The following is a 27636-nucleotide window of genomic DNA, read 5'->3' on the forward strand; positions in this document are numbered from 1 at the left end:
GATAAACTGTGGGAAGGAGCATCTTTGTAGTTTGTCTGCATATACACGATCTTTTCCGATACCAAAAACGCACTATTTTGACGTCACACTCGGTTGGGCTTTTTTTTAAGCATCGAAAACCGTTTAACTTGTTTAGGAGTCGGGGGATGGGTTGTGCTTATTCGTCTTACACTTTGATTAATTTGACGACAATGCGCAGTTTGTTAATTGGGTCCGTGTAAAAGACAATTACAAGTTAGTTTAGCTTAGCTCAGATAACGTCGCACAAATTGACGTCACAACTCCCGTCACGCATGACGCAGCCGAGCGCCAAAGTCAAAACACCTCCGCACAGAGGGGATGTGGATTTCTTTACAATGCGAAACAAACTGAAACGGAGCAGAAACCACAGGCAGACGACGTGTGCGAGCGACGAGCGAACACACACCACCGAGGCGACGGCGGCGTCAGCACAGGTGAGCTGCTCCAACGACAAACCACCAGCAGAGGATGACGATTCGTTCTCGCTGGTCGCAGAAGTCAAACGTGGCTTTTCCGAACGTGAAATTCAAACACTGCAGGATCGAAGGAAGTTTTGCTGCGCGACAGACGCTAAAATCGCGCCCATTTTCTTATCAAGTAAGTGCAAAGGGAGCAGGAATGCCCAGCTCTGCCCGCCTGCAGGGAAGCTGCAGGAACCGGTGCCGCCTCCTCCTCAGCATCGGTCATCAACATTCACAGTGGCTCACCTGAGCGGGACAGAGGGGCCTGGAGGGCAGCTGTCACCCTCATCCCTGCACGACTGCGTGGAAGAAATCAAATGGTCGAATCCTTCATTTCCTGTCCTAACAATGTTCAGCACTTTGCAGAAGAAATCAGGTGAAAGACTGCAGGAAGCTGGATCCACGGGTGAGACTGAGCAACATCCTGTCAAACAGTTTTCAATGTCCATTTGTGTAATTCATTTGTGAAATGTGGGTCGTCTTTCCATCACAGAGGGCTCCCTTCATCCACGCTCCCAACAGCACCACTCGAAGGAGAAGAGGAAACAAGCAGATGGAGGCTCTGAGAGGGAGTCGAAGCGTCTGAAGTGCAGTGCATCAGAGGGCAGCGTCGGTTTGGATGGGTGTCACCTGTCGGCACAGGGCGTCCAGGAAGGCTTCGTGAAGAAGCAGCCGAGGAGCAGTAAGCTGAGTCGCACTCGCAGACTGAAGCAGAAAAGTCTTGCAGGCCCGGACAACAACTTTGCGCTGGACTCTGAACAGATAAATGTCACAGAATGTGACAGCCAATCACCTATAATCCAAGATATTCTCCACAGAGGTAAACCCTCTCATACATTGATGGGATTTTTATATTTGGGCTGTTTTCTTAACCGTCTATCCTTTTTGTTTAGAAGCCAGTTTTGAGGATGTTCTCTGGACAGACAAGTACAGTCCTCAGCATTCAAGTGAAGTCATTGGTAACTGTGTCTCAGTCAATAAACTGCACAGGTGAGATTTTTTAAATCTTATTTGCCCCCTAACACTTTTTCTGAGACATTGGACTTAAAATCAACTTTTTTTAAATTTGGATTCTTGTCTGGAATTCAGTTGGTTGAAGAAATGGAAAATAAGAGCAGACTGTGACGAGAGGAGAAAAATGGAGGAAAGGAGGGATGAAGATAACAGCACGGGTATCCTCTGGCATTTGTCAGATTCTTTTTATAGCTCCACTAACGGTCCTTTTTTTGTGTGGCTTCTAATGAACCATGGTCAAATATTTGTCTGCTTGTTTTATTGTGTAGCCAGATAACCTATAATCTTATTTTAATAATGACTTTCCTTGTGCACAGACTCGTGGGACTGTGGAGACTTCCAAGGTGAGGCCGGTGCAGAGGACGACAGAGAGGATCCACTGTGTAACACCACGCTGATCACAGGGCCTCCGGGTGTGGGGAAGACCGCCGCAGTGTACGCCTGCGCTCAGGAGCTGGGCTTCAAGGTTGGATTTCATGTTTGTGGCCCAAACTTGGACCAAATCAAAATCATTTGGAGTTTTGTTTCACCAGGTCCGAGGCTAAGGATGGGGATGTCATAAACCTTTGTTTTTCTTGTGGGGGGTTTTCTCGCCACTCTTCAATCGAAGGTGTTCGAGGTGAACTGCTCCTCACAGCGCAGTGGCCGCCACGTTCTGTCCCAGCTGAAGGAGGCCACCCAGTCCTACTTGGTGGAGACGTCGGGCAAAGATCCACTGAAGCCAGCCTTTCTAAACAACTACAACACCAGCAGCTGCGCTCGTAAACATGAGACTTTACCCGGTGAGAGAGAACTGATAAAGTTATAGATGTTAACACTGAAGCAAAAATATTTTATTTACTGAGTTACTTAGACAAACTAAAGTTATAAACATTATGGTGTCAAGTTTATGGAGGGTTTAAATATACAGTATATCTTTAAACTGTTATTGGAGCCTCAATGTTAACATATTTTACAGATATTTTCAATTCTTTACTGTACAGTTAAACCAGTGCCTCCTCAAAATGTCATCTCTACCTCAAAAAAGAAGGCGGCACAGAACTCTGGCCGCTCTAGTTGCAAAGGAAAAGCTAATGTAGCCGCAGTCACTTTGGCCAACTACTTCAAGGTGAAGGCCAGAGCAGATCGCTTGCACTTTGATGGCACGTCGCCATTCGAGAAACCAGACGGCAAGAAATTGGGCAACTCATCACGGAGCTGTGATCAAACAGTGTCACGGAGCAAAAAGACAGCCACGTCACTCATTCTGTTTGAGGAGGTAAACTCGACGCTATAATCTGAAGGATATGAGACTGTACATGTTTGGTCTGGGTTGATCTGTTTGCAACCGTCTGCTCCCGCAGGTCGATGTCATATTTGACGACGATGTCGGTTTCCTCGGAGCCATCAAGACTTTCATGACGACGACTAAAAGACCAGTCATTCTGACCACCAATGGTAAATAAATGCGCACGCACAAAGCGTAACTTTGAATAGAAATGGGTGTGAGGACGAGCTGTGCTGAAAAGTAAATGTCTTCATTAGATCCTTTGTTCAGAGAGAGATTCAACTGCTGCTTGGAGGAAATCGTTTTCAAAACCCCTTCAGCGGTCAGTCAAACTCTTACCTCTGCATTCTGGTACAACTTCAGCGTGAAACACATGCGTGTTTCCTTACGCTGTTCAACACTTTGTGTTTGTATCAAAGAATAATGACCCAGTTTGTCATGAAACGTACTCCGTCTGCTCCAAGGTGAATGTGTGTAGCTACCTGCAGCTGGTGTGTTTGGCTGAGAACGTGCGACTGGAGTTGGATGATGCCAGCAGCCTCCTCAGACAATTGTGTGGCGACGTCAGGCGCTGCCTGCTGCAGCTGCAGCTCTGGGTGCACAGTGGTGGAGGGCGGGCGGCTCAGAGCGGAGGCTGTAAGGAGCCCATTCGTGTGCAGTGTAAGTGACTCTAGATTATTCACAATCCGGGATCAGATTTTGTTTCCAAAAGAAAGGAATTTCTCAATTTCCCCATCTAGACACGTATGCTGCAGAAGACGGAGACATTTTGGATTCCAGTCTTCCTCCATGCGACACAAGCTGCACTGCCAGCATGCTGGGCCTCCAACCTGTGAACCAAAAGCAACTTCTGAATCTTTTAAAGGCAAGTAGTCATATGAGCTTTTCTCCAAAGAAAAATGCACGTTGTCGATCATTTGTCTCTGATTCTTCAGTGTCATCACTGGTCGGAAACGGACACAAACAAGCTCCTGGGGCTCTTAGCTGAGAGCTGGAGAGGAGGTGTGCCTCTTCTCTACAACAACCTGGAGCTCCTTCTGCCAAAGGCAACCTCAGTCCAGTACCTTGACAGGGTGTCTTCTTCTGGGCTACAGAGTGAGCTGGCCCCCTTTTACACTGATCCTCTCTGCCTGAGGCTCCAACCAAATTTGAGCCCAAAAGCGTCAGCGACCGACAGAAAATCAGTTTGGAATATCTCCAGACTTAGTAGAAGGAAATGTACCGCAACATCACCTTCTACTTTGACACACAAACCTCGAAGAACCTCATTAATATTATCAAAGGGGGCTCGTTCAAGAATCCCTAGGTCAAGTGACAACTCGGAACAAATGTCAGCCAAAGTGGCCACCGACTCTTTCGATGCGCTGACAGACTTCTTTGACCTCATGTCGTACCTTGATGTCACGCTGCCAGCTGCAGCTCCGCTCGCTGCAGGCTTGTACAGACCTGAGTCTGCGTTTGTCTGGACAGGAGCAGAGATAAAGGACGGCTTGTTGGATGAGTTGAATGAGGAGGAGGGTGGCAGCAGCTGGAGCCAGGAGAGGCTGTTGGACATTAAAGCTGCTGCTGAAGGCTTGGGCTGTCACAGATGCTGGTGGCAAGTGTCTCAGGCTTGGACCGAAGCCCAAACGTACAGACGAGAGCTGGAGGATGAAAAGTGGGTGAAGATGGTGGAGAGACTGACATTCCCTGCCTCTGCCAAAGGACAGAGCCTCAGATTTAGCTTTCAACCTCCGTGTGCACCACTGTGAGTCTATTTTCCATCTCAACTCCTGAATGCCGGTTCAGATGGTTTACTGTCTGGCATTTACGCTTTGTTGCATGACCGATATGGGTTTTTAGTACATTTAATTTCATTTGATTTGTTGAGTCCTTTGGATCTCAAATATTCAGGACATGAAACACTCGGATGCATCTCGGATGTTATGTTTTAATGATGACTAAGTATTTTCCATCCATGCCTTTATTTCCAAAAACATGAATCGCTTACCTTAGTTTTTCTTACATCTGAAAGAGCCAAAAACTAAAAATATTGCATTCTCCCCACCATGTCAGTTGACCCTTTGTGCCTCTCGCTCCAGTGTGTCCCGAAGGAGGTACGAGTTGAGCAGGATGGTGCTGAGCAGTAAATCGCTCAGCCTGCTTGGGAACAGACGAGCTGTCGGTGCCGACTACATGCCAGTGCTGCGCTCCATCTGTCGCTTTCATCGAGCACAGCAGCAGAAAGAGGAGGCAGTCAGGTGAGCCAGACACAACAAAGGTTTCAGTTCATTATTGACACTCTACAGTTCTTCAATTGAAATAGTTGATATTTCACATTTGATAGACTATTATATATAAATAAAGTCCATTTTGATTTACAAAATAAACAAGCATGTACTTCCAGAGTAGTGTGACAGTATTATACCTCAATGAGACTATTTGATGTGATATTATACATCAAAAAGTCTATATTTGCAGCCAAATGAAAGCGATCTCTCCCCTGCTGCAGGTGTCCGAACTACCTCAGGAGCATAAACCTGGGCCTGTCAAAGTCAACTCTTCAACTCCTGGCAGAAGATTTCTCTTAGAGCGAAATGTGGAAACACTACCTCACCTTACAGTCAGTATTTATATTTTACTGAATCCTGTAAATCAACTGAATTGTTTAATATACACGCAAAAGAGCAACAATGAAGAGTAAATAAAAAATACAAAAAATTGTAAATAAGCTTAATCTTGTCACCTTATTTCCCCTTTTCAAAGAATGAAAAGGTATTTTAGATTGTTGACATGCAGACATGGATTGTTGATGATAACCACAATGTGTTTTTTTTATTGTTAAAGGTTAACTGCATAAAGTCAAACACAAACCAAGTGATTTGAAATCCCAAAGATTGCTCACAACAATTAGTTTGTGCTTGTGTCCAAATCCAACAAGATTTCAACAGCAGAAATAACTGAACACTGCAGTGACCATCCTTCTCAGCCTCCTGAATATTTAACCATAACATTCATATCTTTAAATATGACATCAACCACCACTATATCTGTTCAGGTAGTTTGGTTTGGTTACAGGTGGAGGCTTGTTTCAGTGAAAGTAGGCAGCATGGTCGTGGCATGAGCTCGGTCCCGGGGGCAGCTAACTGGAAGATTGACTGAGCAGCTCAAAAAAAGCCAAAGCCTGAAGCAGGGCATCGCAGAGTTCCTCTCCTCCTCTCCTGCTCCCCATCTGGAAGTGGTTCCTGTACCTGGCCAGCAGCTCTGGGGGAAAGTTTATCCTTGGAACCTTCTGCGTGACCGACTCAGTCATCAGCTGTCGCACTGTCTGCGCCCCGCTGGTGCGACACTCACCCACGATAAGTCCAAAATGGCGTCCCACACCAGTTCGCATCATGTTCAAAACTCTGCAAAGAAGGAAAGAGTGAATTAAGGAGGGAACTGCTGTTCACTTAAATGTTCAGGATTTCAAATGCAAACTTTCGCAAACGACAAGAAAACGCCCCAAAGGGGGGACCAAGCTGAGATTGAAGTCAACATGTTTGGCATTATGTTCAGAACAATCATTATTGACATGAAATCACGTTTTTCCCACCTGGGAGGAATGTTGGAATCTGGCACAGAGTTTTTGGGCTCCAGGAGAGCAAACAACATGGCCTCCACCGTCCTCATGTGGGCCATGACGGGGAACAGAGTCGTGTTCTGGACTGAAATTGAGGGTTTCTCTACAATGAAGAAGTCGGCAGAAGGGAGGAGTGACACGACTGCAGAAACCTGGTGGCAGAGAAGACAAATTCCTAATTGTGCAGTTGCACGTGGGTTTAGATTCTACACAGAGATACCAACCAACATGTGCTAGTAACAAGGCAAGAACACTGGGACAGTGGCTAAAACATTCGACATCATTCAACTGGTCACAGTGACAATAACATAGGCCCTTTACACTCACATCGTTCAAGTAAGCAGAAGCCGTGTAGGTTCCCGTCAAGAAATTAGGACATTCCTTCTGTTGCCATTCCAGTACGGTCATCCCACGGTCCACGTTTGCCCAGGCGATTTTATTAGTGCCACACACTATTGACACTATGGAATTGGCATTCTGATAAATCAAATGCAGAAATGTGATAATCAGTAACAGTGAATAGTCCTGCTTTCTCTTTTCACATTTTAACCTTTTGCTGCACAACTGAAAGGAGATGAACACTGAAACGTTCACCAACAGATTTTCTAGCCCGGCAATAAATTCGCGGTAAGGTCTCGGACAGAAACCAGTCGGCCAAACTGACGGAGGGATGAACATCATTTTTCGAGAACACATACTCTCACTTGGTGTTCGGATTATGTTGTGAATTGATTGTGTACTTGTTGTAATGTGAACAGACATGTTAACGGACTCCAGCAGCGGTGTTTGGTTTGAAGGGGCTTGCAAGACGCTGGTGAAACACGGGGATTTGATTCACATGTCTTTCACTCGTGAATCTTTCATCTTTATCCTGCCCAGTCAACCCACTTCACACGTGTTAGTGTTGAAACATCTCGCTGAAAACTTGAACATTCAATTGGCACACAGGAGCGGGGCCTCACCTCCAACCAGGACCTGTCCACCTCCGGTCTGATGAACTTGGCCAGCTGTATCCTCACCCTCTTCTCCTTCTTCACTGGGTGGAGGATGGCGTTGAACACCACGACTGCGCTTTTGTGCTTCAGCAGCGGCACGTTCACCACACTCTCCAGAGTTGTGAAGGGCCCGTTCTTAGTCCTGTACTCCACGATGTTCAGCGACTTGCGGCCTCGCAGCAGCTTGACGCCGGCCAGCTCTGCCGGCGAGGCGGTGTTGAGCAGCAGGAGGATGGCGTCGCGCTGCCCGGACGTGTAGCGGTCGTCCAGGGGTCCGCTGTCGTCCCCCGTGCAGGGCTCGGACGCGCTGGTGAGGGCGGCGTTCAGGGTCTCCAAGCCGGCCACGGGAACCCGGCTCCTCCAGCAGCATGTGCACTGGAGGTACCGCAGATCTAGCTCAGGGAGGGAGCCGTGCTTCGGCCGGCGGAACAGACCAGACTGCCCCGTATACTGACCTGAGGAAGAAGAGAGGAGGGAGACTGGGTTGACTGACAGGCGGCTGGACAAAGTAAAGACTTTAAAAAAAGTGAGGACTCGCTACAACACCTGAGGATAGAGACATCCTGTGAGCTAGTGTGATCTTGTCAAGAAGACGTGTCAGGCACACAGGTGGGGAAATGTCATATTGAATTAGAACTAGCTATGCTAAATTAGCTTGACGTCAACAGTTGAGATCTGTGCAAACAGCGAATGAAAACGATATATATTCTTTTTAATTCCACCAAGAAAACCTACTTCTCTTAACGACCGATGACAAGAACCGTCTGGCGACCCACATCGTCGGTGCAGTCGATCATCGGCCGTTTCAGCTACAACATCGTACCGGTTAGATAACCAGTAAATCTATGCTTTGCCCTCCGGGTGTTGTCCGGCGCTGTACAATGGACCGGTGTAGCACAACAACGCTGCTTCGATTGGTTCCGGGGTGCTTCTTCTTCTGTCGTGCTTACCAGGGCGTCGACGTACCGCTGTTCTCTCTATGGCGGCGAGAAGTGTTATTCCATTATTATGGTGCTGATAAATGTATCACTGAGCTGCTTTTTTTAATTTACTCCTTTAATGAGGGGAAATATAAAAACATGTTATACTGGTATAATGAAGTTAAAGGTGTTAAAAGAGTATTGTATAATGGCTTTGAATGCAGCTCAGCCATCACGATCAAGGACAAGGATTTATTATTTTAAAAACATGTCTCTGTCTACCTAATGGTGAACTCTAAGATGTGTGTTGTCCAGTTCTGGCCAATTCAACATGTAAAAATCAAATGTCTATGTTAGTTTTACAATGTCCTGTGGTGCTATTGCCAAATATTTGGACAGAGGTGGATCATAGGCTGGCCAGATTGCACCAAAAACACCATAAGTCACTGTAGATTGCTGTTACAGGGAATGATTTCACCAATATCAATATAGTAATAATGGTTTTTTTCTTCTTTTTTAAGATAAATGTGTCATTTGTCCTTAGTAATAAGAGGTCTAATCACGCATAATGATAATGATAAGTTAAAACGTGTGAGTGAGTATGCCAGATGTGTGGAACCTTTAAAACATCACATATTTGATCAGGTCTAAAATTTCGATTTTTAAAGGATCCAGAAGTGTGATTTTAATGCTTCACCATATTTATCTACATAGTCTCTGTTAATAAATGTCTTAGCTATTTCGCCTGCATTTTAAATAGCTGCAAAATATGCTTAAATAAACACCATCTGTTCAAAATAGTGTATATTTACAGTTGAAACAATGTGTCTTTAGATGAATACACCCTGCCTGCACCAAACTAACAGTTTTGTGTGAACTACATTACAAATCTATCATCCTGTAACTTGGTGATGGCGGTTTCACTTCCTTTCTCTGTTATTTCTGGACCTCTGTGTTTGTGTGCAGAACAATAAACTGTACGGTGCTGCGCTTTAAAGAGGAAATGCTGGGCCACCGGTCAGTTAGAAGAAATCATGTTTTTCCCCTGCTACAGAGCACAGTAGCTCTTCACCGCAAACTGCGTGGAATCAATATGAAATTAATACTTTGTACATTTTTTGTTGGGACTCAACTCTAACAGAATCAAACTACCTTCACCCATGGCCAGTCTGGAAAGAAATAACAAAATCCTGCTAGATCTGGTGCGACAGCCATGTAACAATACGTGTGCTGACTGTGGAGCTCCTGGTGAGTACACACACAAAGATTCATAACCAAAATCTGTACATTTATATCAGGAAATCAGCTTTGTTTAATATTTGCTTAATTTTTCTACATTACATAATTTCTCTGTGTACCTCGTTTTCTTTATTTATGAGTGAAAAGACAGTAAGCGGTAGCCTGTACAACAACGCCAAATGATGTTGTTTATTAAACCATATCCAAAACAATATCTCATCCCAGAGTCACGTTTTATAATAAACTTCTCTAAGGGGAAGTTGTGTTGCTGTATATTCTTTCTAATTACTTTATTGTTCCTCCTATATTCACATCACGTTTTCTCCATCGAATGACAAGGAAAGTTGATACATTATCTGAAGTTATCTCTGTGAAACGAAGGGGAAAAAAATATCCATATTAAGATAAACAAGAAATTCTACTCAACGTTTCATTATTTCCCATATTTGTAATTTGTAGTCTAAGAAAATAAACAATTGTTTGCCCTTTAACTTTTTTTCTGCCGTGGACTGTAATCATGGCTCACACAACAAGAGTTTGGCCTGTATTTGGTTCCCTCTCACAAAGTAAATATTGTTTTGTGTTTTGCTCACAGAGCCTGACTGGGCCTCCTACACCCTTGGTATCTTTGTGTGCCTGAACTGCTCGGGGCTGCATCGTAATTTGCCTGGTGTCAGCAAAGTGAAATCCATACGTCTGGATCTCTGGGAAGATTCACTAGTAGAGGTATGGGTTTGTAGTTTGAATTCATCATATAATAGCTAATTATAATCATTGTTTATTCCATTTAGATTTTTATGTGTTGACAACTGTATTTTCTATGTATATTAATTATTCTCACGATTATACTATGTATGACTAAAGGCCTATTAAGCACGCATGCACTGTATGTTTCATATTGTTTAGCTATGTTCACTTATATCTTAGAATTATGGGGAAAGACATACAAACGTATACAAGTCCAGTTTATGTCTTTAAAAACAGAGCAATAATCTCATCACAAAATAACACCATAAAGAATCAATTAACGACCTGTTTGCAAAATTACAGATATTGAAATTTAATGATTTAGTTGTTTATTGAATAGAAAAAAAGGTATTAAGTGCATACAAAAAAGTCACCATGTAATATTCTAAATATGTTTGTAAAAAGAGATAACAAATATGAATTTAAAGCAATGTTTATGTTAAAAAAATTAAATGAATGTATTATAATAAAAAGGGGTGAATTCGTGCAACAATCTTGAGGATTAATTGGAATTATGTAATACAAATCACAGTTTTAAATGATTATTTAAAACTAGAGTAATGGATAAATGTAAGACTTGATCAATTATAATTTGATAAATAAGATCTTGTGGGGTTTGAATTTATACTCTTGTGTTAGATATGGTAATAATAAAGTAATGTTCAGTCATGTCTATCTATACTTAGGACTTATTATTTGGACTGTGTAGTTTGTATAGGTTTGGATAAAGTAGTGTTGAATGTGATAAGGGTACAGTAGGTGGTATACGCTCAGATTAAGCATATTATTATTATTTTATTGTTTGTTTGTTTGTTAGGTTTAAAAAAAATATAGAAAATGTTCTTCACACAAATACAACCAAATAAACCTGAAACAACCCTGAAGTTCTAATATTATAAATTTGATATTTTTAATTTTATCTTTATTCTTATTTTCTAATCCTGTTTGTGCTTCTAATTATTATCTATTCCACTTTAATTTTGCCTGAGAAGTAGATCATCCTGGCTTTCCCCCACACATATTTGAATTTTGAATTTCAAAAGCTGATCTCTCCACTGTGTTAATGCTCATCAGCACATTCTGAAGAGTATTCTCTGATCTTTTTTTCATTTTGTTTGTAATCTCATTAGGTTTGTCTTGCAAATAAAGAAGGAAATTCCAAATTTGCTGCATAATTTTTTATATTAGTTGACTGGTTGTAACCTTTTAAATCTGTGGTTTCAGTTCATGCGGGAAAGGGGAAATTCTGAAGCCAAAGCCACTTTTGAAAAGTGTGTCCCTGCCTTTTTCTACCGACCACAGCAAAAGGACTGCATGTGAGTGACCGCGTGTACTACCCATTCACCTCATTAACTAAGTGGAAGTGAAAAGTGAAGACTCAACAAATACTGCACTTAATGAATGGCAGTCCAGAGCTCCTGTTGCACATATGTTTATAGAAATAAGGAACAACCGATGAGGGTTGGGCCCTGAGGTGGAGCTGCTGCTATTGACTCTATGAATTGTATTCATTCATCAGTGTCAGGTCCTTGTGTTTTCCTTTGGCTTGTGTATTACATACATCCATAAGGAAACATTAATGTTTTTTTTGCGCTGCCTTCAGTGTTCTCAAGGATCAATGGATCCATGCAAAGTATGAAAGAAGAGAATTCACCGGAGAAAACAACTTCTATCAGCAAGTTTATAGCTCAGGTAATAATCCTGCCATGGCACTTATAAGAAAATATTCCTCTTATTGGCAACATGTTCTGAATCTGCATTTGTATTCTATGCCGACCATAAGATTCGTTGCTTTTATTTATTAATCCAGATCTATTTGAGTCAACCCTATGGAAGAAGGGCAAAGACAACAAGCAGTTTCTCAAGAGGATCTTTCTTCTGTCCCGGAAAGACTTCACCCTTAGATACTTCAGTAAAGAGGACGTGAGTAGTTCATTTGCCACATCATTGTCATGTTTCAAGAGCATTACAGTTTTACTCTAAACGCTCTCTCAACCATTTTGTTAAAAAAACAAACAAAGTCCAAGCTTCCAAAAGCTGTCATCAACATGAAGGATCTGAGTGCAGTTTTCCAGCCGGAGAAGGTCGGTCATGCTCACGGTCTGCAGATATCCTACCTGCAGGACCAACGCATGAGGAATCTGTTCGTATACCACGAGAATGGGCAGGTGAGCTCCACTGCCATAGTGCTGATTAACTTCCGCTTGTGACTGATGAATTACTCGTCTTGGCACAAGAAGCCTGCAGCATGAACGCCAGTTAGTCCATGTATAGAGCTTCTTACCTTTGAATCTCACAAGACAGAGAGAGAAAAACAATGTAATGCAAGTTCAGCAGACTTTCTGAAACTTGCCCCATGCTTAAAATGTATGCAACTGTCAAGGTTATACACGTGCATGCATTCAGTTTATGTTAATTGGTTTTCCTAAGGTCATTGTGTCCTTATTCAATGCTATCCGGGCGACACGCTTGGCATACCTCCAGAGGACACATCCCAGCCTTCGAGACAATGATGTGAGGCAATTCTTCATCGAGATTTACTCAGATAGAATGTTAAAGTGTCGAACTGCGACTTTTGCCCAGCTAACAGTATGACCCATGTTTCTTTACACAGTTAATACCTCAATTGACAAGACACTGCCTGAAGGAGGGGTACATGGAGAAAACCGGCCCAACGGTCCGTCAGCTGTCTTGATTTAATACAAAAATGAATAATGTTTATCTCACAGACTGATCCCCCCCCCCCCCCCCTGTGTTTCATTGTGTCTGTGTTTACAGCAACGCGAGCCGTTCAAGAAAAGGTGGTTCACTCTGTGCTCAATGGACAGAAAGCTTCTGTATTTTAAAAATCCTCTGGTAAATAACTAATAATATGCCATAGTGTCTACACTGTGTTTGAAATGTAAAAAAGAATGATTCCAAAACATTAAGAAATTAAAGATTTCATGAAACCCTTACTTGAACACTTGGGTGATATTATCACGATATGAGAACATGTTTGTTTTCACTGTCAGGATGCCACAGAGCTGGGTGCCGTCTTCATTGGCACAGAGAGCCACAGCTACTCCGTCTCCGAGAGCAGCTGCAAGAGCAGGGGAGGCCGGTGGCACTGCGGCATCACCCTGCAGACTCCAGGCAGGCAGTTTGTGTTCATGTGTGAGCAGGAGCAGGAGCGGCGGGAGTGGCTGGAGGCACTGAGAAGGGTCATCTCTCAGCCAATGACCCCAGAAGACTACGCTAGTAAGATTTCACACCCGATACAGTGCAGTGTAATGTCTTCCTGTATTCAGCAGAAGGCATGAAATGTGGACTAAAGGTGAAATGCATCCTAATTATTTCTTTCCGTCTGTCTTTGACACAGATGAAGCCAACTTGAGAAGGGGGAAATGAGTGGAACAGATTTGTCTGCTGGTGTGGAAATTTAAAAAATCCAGGATACAATAAAAAGACTGATGGCCTCACCTTCAAAAGCTCTTCTTAAACCTGTCAGTGGGGATAAAGAAAGAAACAAACTCTCTTTTTTACCTGATGGACTGTTCAACACCACTGACGGTGACGATGAAGTCAACCCTAATACTTTGGCCAGTCTGCAGCGCCTGTGATCACTCTGACACTTAGGAGGAGTTGCCGTTACAGCTGAGACGTTCCTGCCTTGTAAAATCCGAGCACATCAGAAGCATGCACGATGTCACCATGACAACTGATTCAAGCATTCCCTTCCAACACAACACAATACAATACACAGGAACCAAATATTGTGTTTATTAAAAACAGGGTCTGGAGATTTAACATATGATTTCCAATTTCTTTTTTGTAATGTTTTACTTTTCTACTAAATTTGTACATTCAAAAATAGGATTTGATTCATCTTTCTCACACACTGTTGCATTTTAGCTGTGTAAATAGTTGAAAATGAAACTGAACTTACTCTTACTCTAAACTTGATACTCAACTGATTCATGCTTTTCATATTTTACTATTTATAGGGGAGTACATGTGTATGTTATTTTCAGTAATAAAGATACAGCACAACTGATATATCAGAGGATCTTATCAGGCACAGTAGAGGAGATTCTATCCAGATGCACTTTGGATAGACAGGTTATTGCAATAGGGACAAAATATTGTAAGATGACTCACTCCGCGTCATTCTCCCGGCACCAGCAATCTCACCGAGCTAGTCAACTTTAGCAACAGTAGGAAGTCGGTAAAATATCAGAATTGCCGTGCTTATTTTAAGGCACGATTTTTCATTGTAATCCTCGCGCTTAAGAGACCGCCTAGGATCATACTATAGAAGGACAGGGATGTTGGTGACTTGTAAACTTTTGAGTGCACCTTTTCTCAATTTACGATCTATGCTCGCGCTCACAGTCAGCTGATGCCGGAGGGGCGTGGTCGACGACACTTGCTAGCTCTGCTGTCGCATCAGTCGAGTGTGTGTGTAGGTCAGCGGCGCTCGCAGCTGACTGACTGTGCTCTGCAGGTAGAACTCAAGTCAAAGGAGTAAAATAAACGTGTTTTTCTCATCCCTGGATATTTAAGTCGGTTTGTTGAAATCTGTCACGGTCTGTTCTCAAAAAGCGGAGCTGAAATGCGAACGTAGCCGTTAGCAAGCGAGCGAAGCCAGGCCGAGGGCAGCCGTGCGGCGGACCCGCCTCCTTCACCCGGACAGGGGCTTCAATGTTCGACACAGACGCGTTGACCGAGTTGGTTGTCGACGCCGGACAGGATGCGCAAGGACGTGAGGATATTGTTGGTGGGGGAGCGTAAGTAAAGTGGTCTCACACGAGCGTTACTGGTGAGGTCAGTCAGTGGTGTTTCACTGTGCGTTACACCGACGCTTCCGGCTTCGACATGTGATGATCACAATCACACCACTGTCTCACCGTGCCGGCGATTCTCTTTGTAGATGAAACAGTGGGAGAGAATATTTGCTATACAGCAGTTTATTCTTTTCCTTCTTCACCCAGCTGACTTCGTCAAAAAGATGCTCACTTTGAATTAATCTTTTATTTTGGTCTTTGCACAACTTGTTCCCTGAACTGAGCATTGAAGCAGCTCTGCAGTATTTGTCTCTTTCTAAATCGCAGCTAAAAAATATGCACTTAATTTATGTGTATATACCATGATCTTTAGAAGAATCAGCTGACATCTCTGTGCATTGAATTATTATAACATCTCTGTATAAAAGGTGTCCTCCAAACAGATCATTTTTATTTCCAGACTTGCCACTCCTATTTTGTGTGTGTGTGTGTGTGTGTGCTTGGCACATCTCCATGGGAAGCTCTGTTGTTTTGGAAGCTAGGTTGTTTACCCAGTTTTACTAAATTTAAAATTGGGGATGAAATATTTTTTTGTTATGGCAGGTCTCTAACTTAGAAATGGAGTAATATGAAGATCGGAGCCAGGGTGGAGGAGGCTGCAGGTCATAGATCGCATGCTAGCTATTAACAATTGCCCTCGCCAATAGAATAAATAATGCAGCAAAGCATATTAACATGAATTACAATGTGATGTTTTTTACCAACATGGTTCAGGATGTGCTAAACGCCTCTTGGCTCTCCCTCCCTCCCTCCCTCCCTCCCTCCCTCCACAGCCAAGGTGGGGAAGACGTCTCTCATCATGTCCCTGGTCAGTGAGGAGTTCCCCAACGTGGTACGGAGACACTTATTCTATCAGATATTGGTAACCTTGGTGATGCCTCTCCACCTCAAACTTAGTATCTCTACCTTTTTGATGTTTAACGCCACTAATTTGACTGGATTATTGAGGGGCTGCGTTGAAAACATCGTCTGCAGAATCCATATCCTATGAATCACTTGTGTCCGTCCTAGGTGCCCTACCGAGCTGAGGAAATCACCATTCCTGCAGATGTCACACCAGAGAGAGTTCCCACCCACATTGTGGACTATTCAGGTACTTAAAGGCCGTGACTCTTTTGTTTGGGGGGGGGGGGATTCTGCATTGACTGAAAATGTTTACATTTTACTGAACTCAATTTTGGTAATCCATGTAGGGGAATTTTTGTCCTGCCTGGTTAATTGAGAATGAAGAACGTTCTCCAGGTTTTAACTGTAGAACGTTTGTCTTTACCCAACAGAGGCAGAGCAGACAGACGAGCAGCTGTTTCAGGAGATCTCCAAGGTTAGTGGTTACACTCGAGCTGCTTTCGAGACATGCACTCAACTCTGGACATTTCCCTGCCAGCCCCTTAGTAAAATGTGAAGTGCAAGTGAGCCCATGTGAGAATACAGCAGGAGAATCTCCGGAAGAGATTCACAGGGGGCGATATGGCGCTCTTCCCAAGGCGCCACCCTGAACATTCCGGAAATGTTCCCGCTGTTGTGAATGCGTCTGTCTCGGGCTATGTCCTGCTGCGTTCTTCATATGTGATGAATGGCAAACTCTGTAAAAAATTGGGTTCATGTCTGAAAACCGCTTCAGAGAGAAGTGTTGAGTTCAGGTAAAAGCCTATTGTGCGTCTGTGTTGGTCTCTCTCATAGGCAAATGTGATTTGCATCGTCTACTCTGTCAACAACAAGAAGTCCATAGAAAAGGTGAGTTACCGCTGCCGCATAATTTGTTTGTATTGCACTTTAAACAGTTTAACTTTACATGTGAAACGATCAGTGTGACTCATAGATGAGAATTTGTCTCTCAAACGCTTTTGTTGTTCGTCCGGGCAGGTGACCAGCCACTGGATCCCTCTCATTACTGAGAACACGGACAAGGACAGCAGGTGTGATTAAAAAAAAAAAAGTGTTAGTTGGTTAGTTTTGGACTAATGAAATGTGAAAGGAGAGGATGCCTGTTTCTCCATGTGTCCATGAGCATGTCACAGCACAGCCTGCTCCTAGTGCTGCAATCGACCCATGGGTCTTCAACAGACTATTTTCTGTAGCAAGAGGCACCAAACAAAAGTTTCTACTAGAGCTTGGGGTGATGACCTGTTGTCACAGGGTGGAAAATGTCTCGCAGTTGCTTCGCTGTGAGCAGGGCAAAGCAGTGTAAGAGTAGCATTTCACACAAGCAGATTCAGCCCCCTGCACTGTGGTGTTCTCACTGCGAAATGAGTCACAGCTTTTCCACTGGAGGGAAAATACTGAAGTGATTTTTGCAGGCACCATCTGTTAAATGTACATGAATCAGTCTTAATGCGATGTGGTGGTGGTGTGTGCAGGGTTCCTCTGATCCTGGTGGGGAACAAGTCAGATCTGGTGGAACACAGCAGCATGGAGACCATACTACCCATAATGAACCAGCACAGCGAGATCGAGACCTGCGTTGAGGTGAGAGACCGGTGACCACTTTGTTTACTGTTGCTACAGTTTCTCAATAGTAAAACAACAGGTTAAGTTTGTGAGAAGGGGAACAATGCATTGTTATCTTATCCATTCCTGATAAATACAACAAGTTTTATGTAGAAGCAATGCTACTGATTCAGCCGATAGAGGAATACGGGTCAAAAGGGAGGAAAACACAAATGGAAACAATTTTTCTCATAAACAAAACATAAAGGGGGAAGAAACATGACCGCAGTAGCCGTCCACTTTGTCGAAGCCAAGAGGAACAGTGTTGATTTTAATTCATTCTCAATACATTGTTTTTTGTATATGTGGTCCTTTTAAGGGGTTTATTGGTGCATTGATAAATTGAATTAAAGATATCAAAATATCAACTGTGGTGTAGAAATTATATAACTAGGGCTTATAAATGGTGTAACATTTGTATTTTCACAACCTTTGCTCCCATTGTACATGTTTATATTGATGATGCGCTTTCAACCAAACTGAACATGTGTTTCTCCCATAAACTATGTAGATGTGCCAGTTATCAGCTATGTGAGTTTGAACTCTTAACTGTGGAACTGGGGAAGTCTGACAAGATAATGTGGTCATTTTTTCTCAATACTTTGGCTTTATTGCCCCTTCTGACTACTGACATTGAGTTTTGAGTGATTGTAACTGGGTGGCGGTGCAGGAGGACTTGATAACCTGACACCGGCTGTGAGCTTAACTCAAACACACATCGTGATTTACGTGACGTGTGTGTGTGTGCGCGAGATGAACGACCTCCTAATGTGTGAGACCTCAGTCACACCGTCGCCCAACCTCAACCTTTGTCACTCTTTAACACTAACTACTGTCTCTTAATAGGGATTCACATGTGCTCTTTCTCTCAGACGCTCAGACAGATCCTGTGTGTTAATACCCCGTCTGGGCCTGACTTAGTACACACACACACACGCACACGCACATATACTGTAAACAAACACACCCACACCGCAGACAGACCAGTAGGTAAACAGCAGCGGTCCTTCTCTGCCAGGACACTGTTAGCATTAGAGACACTGACACTTGTTCACATCGAGCGGTGTACTTTCAAAGGCTTTATGATTTTTTTAAAAATATGCTTCAAGGCTATAATCCATATTCACGTATGTATAACCCAACTCCCTTCTTCCTTTTCTTGTTGGGTATAGTGTTCGGCAAAAAACCTGAAGAACATTTCAGAGCTGTTCTACTACGCCCAGAAAGCAGTTCTTCACCCCACCGGTCCCCTCTACTGTCCAGAGAAAAAAGATGTAAGAGCAAAAATATACAATGCAAAGTCAGCACCACTGTCTGTGTGAGCGAGCGGTCCTCGACTTGTTTTGCCTCAACTGGCCTGCGTTTGAAAATCTCAGTGAATTTGCAGTTGACGTATGTATTAAGCATAATATTTGAATGTCTCAGTTAACATGTGGTTTTGGGCTGTAAACTGAATTTTGACAAAACATGACGTGTGAAATATTTTTGTTGACGTGACTTGATTTGCTACATTTATATCCAGATGAAGCTGCTTTGTGTCAAAGCTCTCACTCGAATCTTCAAAGTGTCGGACCTCGACAATGATGGGATTCTCAATGATAATGAGCTCAACTTCTTCCAGGTAAATAAGCTGATGAAGATTGTAACTGACAAAGTTAACAATCGGCTAGAAAAGTAGAATTTGCACCACAGCCTTTTGTCATTATTTCATAACTTTATGGGTGAAATCCATTTCCTTACTTATGGACAGTTTAATTTTTGCTAATTTTTTTTTAACTCAACAATAATCTTCGTGTCTTACTGCTCACAGAGGACGTGCTTCAACACCCCACTAGAGCCTCAGGCGTTGGAGGATGTGAAAAACGTGGTGAGGAAGAATTTAAGTGATGGAGTGTGTGATAACGGTCTCTCTCTGAAAGGTAAGAACAAGATGGACTGACTGCTTTCATTTTTTTCTTAAACATAAACTAACAAAACTGTTACCTCACTTCTGCCTGTTGTTTTGTGTCTTTCCGCAACAGGGTTCCTGTTCCTCCACACCCTGTTCATTCAGCGAGGTCGTCATGAGACAACCTGGACAGTGCTGAGGAGGTTCGGATATGACGATGACCTGGAGTTAAACCAGGACTACCTCTTTCCACTGTGAGTGAGGAACCTTTTTAAAAATGTATTTCCCTCGGTATGTTTGCATTTGTGTACACTATTCTTTACACTGTAGTTTTCTCAAACATAATGTTCCCCTTTTTGGTTCAGTTTAAACAAACATGAAATTATAATAATGTGTTTTTTTTCTACAGTAAGCAAATTATCACTTTGAGCTTTTAAAAATCTTTGTAGTAATGTTCATTGTGTGTATCTTGTCTCTTTGACTTTAAATATTCCTGTAAATTGTGATCTGTCTCTAGATTGAAGGTTCCCTCAGACTGCACCACAGAGCTCAACCACAATGCCTACCTCTTCCTCCAGAGCGTCTTTGACAAACATGACAAGGTACAATCCTGTAAGTCTGGTTCTTAATTTACATTAGCCTCTGCCCCGGAGAGAAGCTGCTCAGTACCCAACGCCGTGAAAAAACCCAATTACTCTCCCAGAGCCAAAGCTGACCACCTGCCCAGGCGTGATTTATCTCGTTGCCACTGAGGAGGGATTGACGGGAGCATTAGCTCGGTCAAGGAGTAAAAGTGGTATCCTCTGCCAAGATCCGCTTTTCTGTCATAGTGATTAGTGACCATCTGTGAATGTGTGCTTTGGTCCGTCATGGGAGTTTTCTCAGGTAGAGATTGACATGCAGCAAACTAAGTGAATTATTTCCCTGTAATCTCATGTGCAGGTGAAGTTCATTCAGTTAACATTCACACTTGAAATATTTCCTGGCTCGAGCATCATTTTCCATATTTTGGCATTGATGTCCTTCCTGAACAACAATCTCCTTGTCCTTACAGGACCGTGACTGTGCCTTGTCACCAGAAGAGCTGAGAGATCTGTTCGATGTTTTTCCCTACATGCCCTGGGGTCCCGATGTCAGTAACACAGTTTGCACTAATGACAGTGGCTGGATCACCTACCAGGGGTATCTTTCCCAGTGGACGTGAGTGGGCTTTTTGATTCATTTAAAGAAACTGTGTGGATTTTGAAAAATCAGACTTTAGCAGCCTCTGCTGGAAGCATCAAAAATATATCATTGGCTAGAAGGCAGATTTCTATATTCAATGGAATCCCCCATTTAGTTTTTTCCCCCTTTAACTTTCTCATGTTCAGGCTGACCACATATCTGGACGTCCAACGGTGCCTGGAGTATTTGGGCTATCTTGGTTACTCGATAATTGCTGAGCAGGAGTCCCACGCATCAGGAATTACAGGTATTGTAACGTTTTCTTTTCCACACTAGCTAATATTTAGCTACACAATGAGCTGTAGATCCATATAGTGTTGACTGTAATATCACAATAATGCCTATATGGATGAAATATTTATGTATCTATCATTAGACAGCGTTTTATATGTGGGCATGTGTTGTGTACAGCAGCAGTCTAAACTGATCCTTGTGCCCTGTGTGTGGCTTGCCCTCTGCAGTGACCAGAGATAAGAAGATTGACCTGCAGAAGAAACAGACCCAGCGCAGTGTCTTCCACTGTAACGTCTTTGGAGACGTTGGCAGCGGCAAGAGCGGCTTCCTCCAAGCTTTCCTGGGTAGAAACCTTATGGTAAAAAAAAAAAGAATACCATTTCCAGTTATGAGCATACACATTTGAATGCATATTTTGCCATCAAAGTTATCTCACTGTCCCGGATGTTAACAGAACAGTGTTCACTCTTTCATAAGCCGGCCAACCGAAAGACACTCAAAAAAGTAAATATTACATTACATTATCATATAGGAAAAGGATTCCACTCTAATATTACAAGTCACATTTACAAAACTCCTTTATTATTCTTGCATATCTGGGATTTCATCAGTATTGACTGAGAGATTAATGTGACCTTTTCTTCTTTCTTCCTCTCAGCGCCAAAAAACGATCCGAGAGGAACACAGATCCTACTATGCCATCAGCACGACATATGTTTACGGCCAGGAGAAATACCTTCTTGTGAGTATCAGAAACCTCAAATATCACTGGATTTCTATCTATTTTTGCGATTGTGAGTTGCTCTTCCAGTCATATAGCAATCATGAAGATAATAGGAGAAACATATCAATATAGAGCTGATAGCAATTTTGGGGAATGATGTCAATACTGGTGTTATGGAGTAAAAGAATTATAACGGCCCAAATATATATTTATATATATAAAAAAAAGATCAGATGTCATTATCAAACCCTTATTACACAGAAATGTAACTGAGGCTTAATGTTTTAAAGCTTAACCATGAATTTCTTTATAAATAACTATGGATAAACTATAAAGTATAGTAAAATAAAAGGGGAAACTTTTTTTAATGTTAAACGTCAACTTAGATGCACATATCTTTTGCTTTTTTCATACTGTAAAATAAGTTGTCATATCGGCAGTCATATTTAAACAGTGTTAGTTTACGCGGACCACCTGCACATTTTGTGCCACTGTTATTTTTCTCTTGGAAGATTCACACACTGTCTGGAAATCACAATGAAACCGTCTGTAGCTTAGTGACTCCGATTGCTGACCGTGCTACTGTGATGCCACCAAAAATGGCGAGGGGGTAAAGATCCTGCCAAACTCTTCCTGCAGGTCTTCCACAATCAATTTATGTCATCCATCAATATGTCACCTAATGGCTGTAAACCAGGCCACTAGTGCTGGAGACAGTGATGCAGAGAACATCTATACTATTGTTGAAATGTTTTTCTAACTTTCAGCTTATCTTAATGCTTTTGAAGTGAGATGGGCTTTCTCAATATACGTATGTTCAGCTCTTTAAGGAGCCTCTCCTCTCCTCTCCTGTCTTTCCTCACCAGCTTCACGAAGTGTTCCCTGACTTTGACTATCTGTCTGATGCTGATATGGCCTGTGACATTGTCTGTCTGGTCTATGACGTCAGCAACCCTTACTCCTTCGAATACTGCGCCAAAGTCTTCAAGGTAAAACTATGTGTGCTCATTATATCAAAAGACAAATGTTTACTCGCTAGTATCTCATACACTCATTACACATTTCCCACACTCTCTCTTCCTCCCACAGCAATACTTCATGGACAGCAAGACTCCATGTATGATGATAGCAGCCAAGTCTGACCTGCCTGAGATCAAACAGGTGTACGGCTGCAGTCCTCTGGATTTCTGTCGGATGCACAAGATGCCACCTCCCCAGTCCTTCACCTGCAGCACAGCAGCGGCACCCAGCAGAGACATCTACACCAAGCTTACCACTATGGCAATGCACCCGTACGTATAGACACACACACACTTGATCTAGAGTCAGTGTACTTACTTGTACTTTAATAATTTTGCTCATTAGGTATCTTAGTTGAAGGAGAAATGTGTATTAAGAGCTGATGTTGTCTCCTCCCAGCTCTTGTTCACAAGAGTTGGAGTTACTACAACTTTAATTTTTGAAATATACTTAACACAGTTTACAAGGCTCAGCTTTCTTATATAAAATGTTAGTCAAAGCAGAACTTCTAAAGTTAAATGCCTTTATTTTCACTTTTCTTACTTAGTATCTATGATGTTAGGACATGATGGTTAGAACAAACAGTGATCCAGCAGATAAAGATTTTTAACTTTTGCTCCCAGTAGTATATAAAAGGGAAATGCTGTTTGGTAACCGCAGCTACAACACTTAAGCTTTGTCCTTTCCTGGAGCTGTTGGAGCTGGGAAAACAGAATTTGACGCTTGTTAACACGTTCCTCTGGGTGTATGGAAAACTAAACTGAACAACCAGTCTGATATTATCACCTGAACTGAATTTCTGATATGAAATGAATATGTCTGAAGAGGTGGGGTGGACGAGATGTTGTAATATTGTTTAGGAATCATCTAAACACGGTATAAAGTTTAAAACCAGCACTATAAGCTCTATAATTTTACACAGGGTAAATGTATTCCCTGTGGGGACATTCCTACTCTTTGCACGTCACAGTGTCTGACATCGTGTTCCTCCGTCGACATGCAAGGAGACGTTTCACTGCCCTCTGGACATGTTGCCATCAGGCTGATGCCTCAGTCGTTTGCGCTGTAGTTTAACGGGTCTTCCTGCAATTTAGTCATCGGTGTCCCGACTTTCCTCATTCTCCTGAATCCTATCTCACTGCTGAAACATTTCAACTTCTCTTCATTGACTTGGCTCTGATGTGATGGGCCACATTGGACTCTTAACTTTTTTTTTCCTCTTCCCCTTATTTGTCTCGTGTTTGTCCCGTTTGCTGCGGTGTGTGTTTAATACCCATCGTGTGCGGTTTGTGTGTGTGTGACCTCCCCCTATCTCTCCTCAGCCACGCCCGGCTACGCTGCATGTGCACCTGTAACCGGTGCACCTTCTGCTTGTGTCAGAACTTCCTCAACTCTGAGCTGCTGCAGACGGTCAGGGCCAAACTCTACGCTGTCGTACTTCGAAGGTCCTCTTCACTTTTCTGACATGTTACCATCACCCTCTGTGCTGTCTGTCCTCTATCAGTCACTTGTTTTCTCTTTGTCTATTCTGCCATTTTTTTTAAAGTTGTTTGATTTCGATGCCTTGAAACAATTCTTTAGAAGCAGGAAGCTGTTGCAAATTAACACCCCATGGATGTTACTCTTTCCAGCAAATATTTTTATGATATTACTGTATGCAAAGGGTGTGAAAGCTTAGTTCGTAACACCAACACATACTATTTGTAGTATTATACAAAGGTACATTATAAATAGTTTAATATTGGTTGTGATTTGATAACAAAAACACATTTGAATTCTTCTGTAAATATTGCCTCTAATTTCATGTCGTACAACATTAACATTAGTTTTTATGTAGTTGCAGATATTAATGCCATCATTTATTTAGTGACTCATGTTTGATGGCGGTCTTAGCCTTCAATTCCTTTATACTTTCAGTTATGTACCATCTTCAAACAGCCCTTCTTTGTTTTGTTTCATCTAGTTATGCGATGTTGAAGTCTTCTTTTATTTTTACTTCCTTCTCTCTAGTACCTGGCACAATTTTTGCTTTTTTGTTTTCTTCATGTTGTCAGAGTCCTTTTGATATCTGTCCCCGTTGTCCAACAATCCTTTTTGGTATCTTTTTCTTTTTCAGCTGTATTCTTCTTGATATTGCTTGCAACCTATCTGTATATGGATTGAAATGACCGTTTCCGTGTTTGATTTCAATCCCATAATTCAGTTGATGTCAAAGTCCTCGTCGTCATCGTCCTCTTTTTGCTGTTTTTCAGCTTATCTCATCGGAGATGTCTCATCTTGTTGCCTCATGTCATAACTATAATGTTGCATGTCCCTCATCTGTTTGATTTGCTTGAGCTTGAGACTCTTCATATTCAAGTCTCCATTGCTGTTCTGTCATGAGATAATCCATATTTTCCCTCATTTTCATATCATCATTCGTTTTTATTTAAAGAGAAATAGCAGCAGCAGTAAATTGTGCAGAGGCAGATCAGTCAGTTATGATCAATCTATGAAGTAGTGTCTTACTGTCTAACTGAGTTCTTTCATCCATCTTTTTGTCATCTCTATTTTCATCCTTATATCTTTGTTCAAAACTGTTCCTCCCTTCACTTGGTCTCTATATTTATATCTCTCGACCCTCTCTGTTAACAGACATATAAGCCAAGCAGACCCGAAGAGCTCGACCTTCTGGCTCCGAGCGAGCGTTGGGGCCACGGTGTTTGCGTTGCTGGGCTTGACCATGTACAGAGTGCTGCTCAAACCGCGGTGATCCTCGGGTCCAACCCTCTTGTACATATAAAGCTATTTTGACCAGTCACAACATTAGGTTTTCCCATTTGTATTTATTGAAAATCTGTCATGGTTTCATAGTTAATTAAAAAATATATATTTTGGTTTTGTTGGAAGAAAGTTTGTGCAAAATTACCCTTAGCAAATATACTTTTTTTGCATTTTCATTCCACTGTTATTTTGTCTTCTTGGAGAGAATTGAGAAAAATATTTAATTTTGTACAAATATTGCTCATTTGCTTAATTTATCCGTCTTAAAGTATTTGCAAAGTAAAGTAATAATTTATATTTATATAAAAGCTGCTGGTGAGCCATAGTGAGATACATATATAGCTATTTTTTGGTTGCTTGCTGATTGAAACGCTGAACAACTTGGGGTCCCTTGTAATGGGGTTTACGGTGTGAGAGGTTTGCAATAGAGCTGGTGCTTTTATTAGACTGAACAATATGTAAATTATGTATATAACATAATATATTGTTACATATTTGGACATTTGTTTGTCCAAAAGGGGCCATGTGTGACTCGCACCAATAGCCAGGTCATGAACTTGCACAAACATAAGCATTGGTTTGTGTGTCATGGCCGACACGCTTGGATGCCCTTTTTTAAAAAAAAAGTTTGTACATCTGAACAGGTCAGCGCGTCATTAGTGGATGTTAGTGTGAAGAATGATGGCTCTCTCTCATTTTACATTTTGCGGTTGCATGCTTCAGAATTTCCTACCACATTGAAGACTTCCTTTACAAAAAAAGTGGCCATGCCAACTTCTCTCCTTTGCCTGCCGGCTTCGAATAATCCAAGGTCGTATTTAGGTTAATTGCTGAACTGAGGATGGCTGAGTCTTTATTCATATTGCTGTGTGACAGTCATTTGATCCTTGTTGGGATTCTCGGTCCGCTCCCCTCGTCACAGAAGATGCAGTAATGTTGCCCCAGATGTTAATTTCCATCAGGCTTCAACTGCTTGCCACAAGGTTCAATTTGATGTATGTACTAAGCCCTGCCTTTCCAAAAGTTTACAATAAACAGATGTCTACTACATCCTGTCAGGTGGAAGTTTTTTTCTTTTCATCAATAGTTTATATGATTTTGCCATTTGTTTGCTTTCCACATATTAAGTTTAGGAAATTCTGAGCAGCATCAACCTACTGAGGCAGCTAAAGATCGTGCATTGCTTGTGTAGACAGTAGCCGCTATTTGAATGATTGAAAATGAAATATTTATTACTATTAGAACTTTTTTAGCAGATTTCCTACCACATGAAAATGCTCCTGTTTTGCAAGTGCCCCCTTTGGACACAAGGGGGCAGTGTTGCATAAAAAACAATCTTCTCCAGTTGGCGACAAGAAACCATTGGTTGCTATGCCAAGTATGTTTTAAAATACAGTGGAAACTGAGATGAAGGAGCCACAAGTTAATTCAAAGACACGGCACAGTAGTCTGGTTCACTCACTATTTAACCATGAAATAATGAACCCAGCTCGTACGGACTCTCTGTTGGTCGTGCGTATGCATTGGTCACAAACAAGACAAAGAAGCTAAGAGCCTAAAACTAAGAGAGCGGTGATTCCTATTCATTATTTTAAATGGGGCACATGAGGAGTTATCAGGATTTCTTTTAAAAGGGTATAACAATTAGATTTGAAAAAAATATATCAACATATTGAGTGAGTTAATGCCACTTGATGCAATTGTGTGGTGCCTGAAAAATTTGCAAACCAGCCGAGACGTTTGCTAAAAGTGATGGACATGATTAAATTGTTAGGTAAAAGCGTAATGAGACAATAATTCCCTCCGCTCCTTATGAAACATCTGCCTTAGGGAGATTGTAACTGTAATTGTGAGATTCAAATGAGAAGTTTTTTGAATTTTTTGCAGCTGTTGCCATGTGTAAAACCTCCAGCTATTATTAATTCTCTCCACACACAGATTTTAATGCAGTTATTGTCCTGTTTATATTTGGTTTTCTTAGAACAGAACAAAGAGCAGACAGCAAATCAGTCCGTTGAATTACCTTCTTCTGCACAGAGGCACTAAAGTTTTTTTGTGTGATGTAACAGGGAATTCTTTTGAGGCTGTTGATATTTGCACAAGTCAGAATTTTGAGTTTCCCTTTCAAAAAAGACCACATGAAAATACGGAATCCAAACATTCAGGGTTTGCTGACCTTTGACCGGTGATGGAGAATTGCTCCTG

General features: G+C 42.1%; 4 protein-coding genes across 14 annotated transcripts in view; 3 read left to right on the forward strand and 1 right to left on the reverse strand.

Annotated features, from left to right (window-relative positions):
- Positions 1-73: 73 nt before the first annotated feature.
- atad5b (ATPase family AAA domain containing 5b) lies at positions 74-5473 on the forward strand. 5 transcript variants are annotated; one of them, XM_035636808.2, is made up of 15 exons: positions 318-455; positions 620-888; positions 976-1302; positions 1376-1472; positions 1572-1654; positions 1814-1962; positions 2107-2278; positions 2480-2754; positions 2840-2933; positions 3021-3085; positions 3228-3423; positions 3504-3628; positions 3699-4510; positions 4845-5003; positions 5255-5473. In XM_035636808.2, exons 2-15 carry the CDS (start codon positions 831-833, stop codon positions 5331-5333), a joined length of 2691 nt encoding a protein of 896 aa, XP_035492701.2. In that variant the 5' UTR covers positions 318-455; positions 620-830; the 3' UTR covers positions 5334-5473. The 5 variants fall into 5 exon arrangements, 4 of the variants coding, with proteins under 4 accessions (XP_035492702.1, XP_035492700.2, XP_035492699.2 ...); XM_035636807.2 differs by having other exon boundaries at positions 88-888; positions 1379-1472; XM_035636806.2 differs by having other exon boundaries at positions 89-888.
- A 75-nt stretch (positions 5474-5548) lies between these two features.
- Positions 5549-8256, reverse strand: tefm (transcription elongation factor, mitochondrial). The gene is made up of 5 exons (XM_035636830.1): positions 8095-8256; positions 7327-7814; positions 6692-6841; positions 6338-6516; positions 5549-6149 (listed from the first exon to the last, which is right to left on the reverse strand). The coding sequence occupies exons 1-5, from the start codon at positions 8135-8137 to the stop codon at positions 5885-5887; spliced, it is 1125 nt and encodes a 374-aa protein (XP_035492723.1). The 5' UTR covers positions 8138-8256; the 3' UTR covers positions 5549-5884.
- LOC118312308 (arf-GAP with dual PH domain-containing protein 2-like) lies at positions 7822-14301 on the forward strand. 2 transcript variants are annotated; one of them, XM_035636829.2, is made up of 12 exons: positions 7822-7968; positions 9421-9527; positions 10114-10244; positions 11490-11581; positions 11869-11957; positions 12076-12188; positions 12287-12433; positions 12696-12779; positions 12880-12942; positions 13044-13121; positions 13280-13505; positions 13627-14301. In XM_035636829.2, the coding sequence occupies exons 2-12, from the start codon at positions 9440-9442 to the stop codon at positions 13653-13655; spliced, it is 1140 nt and encodes a 379-aa protein (XP_035492722.1). In that variant the 5' UTR covers positions 7822-7968; positions 9421-9439; the 3' UTR covers positions 13656-14301. The 2 variants fall into 2 exon arrangements, with proteins under 2 accessions (XP_035492722.1, XP_035492721.1); XM_035636828.2 differs by lacking the exon at positions 7822-7968 and adding an exon at positions 9268-9296.
- A 131-nt stretch (positions 14302-14432) lies between these two features.
- Positions 14433-27636, forward strand: part of rhot1b (ras homolog family member T1) — a 15547-nt gene continuing 2343 nt past the window's right edge. Inside the window, exons 1-22 of one of the 6 annotated variants that reach the window (XM_035636815.2) lie at positions 14433-14751; positions 14850-15034; positions 15865-15923; positions 16103-16184; positions 16369-16412; positions 16772-16825; positions 16955-17007; positions 17449-17557; positions 18751-18852; positions 19101-19199; positions 19389-19497; positions 19600-19720; positions 19984-20068; positions 20521-20666; positions 20837-20937; positions 21152-21282; positions 21402-21428; positions 21583-21666; positions 22515-22637; positions 22738-22940; positions 23991-24113; positions 25303-26481. In XM_035636815.2, the coding sequence (XP_035492708.1) occupies positions 14998-15034; positions 15865-15923; positions 16103-16184; positions 16369-16412; positions 16772-16825; positions 16955-17007; positions 17449-17557; positions 18751-18852; positions 19101-19199; positions 19389-19497; positions 19600-19720; positions 19984-20068; positions 20521-20666; positions 20837-20937; positions 21152-21282; positions 21402-21428; positions 21583-21666; positions 22515-22637; positions 22738-22940; positions 23991-24113; positions 25303-25420 (2010 nt within the window). In that variant the 5' untranslated portion in view covers positions 14433-14751; positions 14850-14997 and the 3' untranslated portion in view covers positions 25421-26481. Of the gene's footprint in view, positions 15035-15864; positions 15924-16102; positions 16185-16368; positions 16413-16771; positions 16826-16954; positions 17008-17448; positions 17558-18750; positions 18853-19100; positions 19200-19388; positions 19498-19599; positions 19721-19983; positions 20069-20520; positions 20667-20836; positions 20938-21151; positions 21283-21401; positions 21429-21582; positions 21667-22514; positions 22638-22737; positions 22941-23990; positions 24114-25302; positions 26482-27636 lie in introns of those variants that run through there. The other 5 variants (XM_047333976.1, XM_035636818.2, XM_035636816.2 and 2 more) reach the window with 5 other exon arrangements.

This window comes from Scophthalmus maximus, chromosome 8 (assembly GCF_022379125.1).
Source record: "Scophthalmus maximus strain ysfricsl-2021 chromosome 8, ASM2237912v1, whole genome shotgun sequence".
Lineage (NCBI taxonomy): Eukaryota > Metazoa > Chordata > Actinopteri > Pleuronectiformes > Scophthalmidae > Scophthalmus > Scophthalmus maximus.

Excerpts from the sequence above, each read along its gene's own strand:
- LOC118312308 (XM_035636828.2), top strand. Across the intron at positions 9,528-10,113 it reads TGCTGACTGTGGAGCTCCTG|AGCCTGACTGGGCCTCCTAC; the intron begins GTGAGTACACAC and ends TTTTGCTCACAG. Across the intron at positions 13,506-13,626 it reads GACCCCAGAAGACTACGCTA|ATGAAGCCAACTTGAGAAGG; the intron begins GTAAGATTTCAC and ends TCTTTGACACAG.
- tefm (XM_035636830.1), bottom strand. The coding sequence starts at position 8,137 with ATGTGGGTCGCCAGACGGTTCTTGTCATCGGTCGTTAAGAGAA. Across the intron at positions 7,815-8,094 it reads GTCATCGGTCGTTAAGAGAA|GTCAGTATACGGGGCAGTCT; the intron begins GTAGGTTTTCTT and ends CTTCTTCCTCAG. Across the intron at positions 6,150-6,337 it reads GATTCCAACATTCCTCCCAG|AGTTTTGAACATGATGCGAA; the intron begins GTGGGAAAAACG and ends CCTTCTTTGCAG.
- atad5b (XM_035636806.2), top strand. The coding sequence starts at position 294 with ATGACGCAGCCGAGCGCCAAAGTCAAAACACCTCCGCACAGAGGGGAT. Across the intron at positions 1,473-1,571 it reads TCAGTCAATAAACTGCACAG|TTGGTTGAAGAAATGGAAAA; the intron begins GTGAGATTTTTT and ends TCTGGAATTCAG. Across the intron at positions 1,655-1,813 it reads GGATGAAGATAACAGCACGG|ACTCGTGGGACTGTGGAGAC; the intron begins GTATCCTCTGGC and ends CCTTGTGCACAG.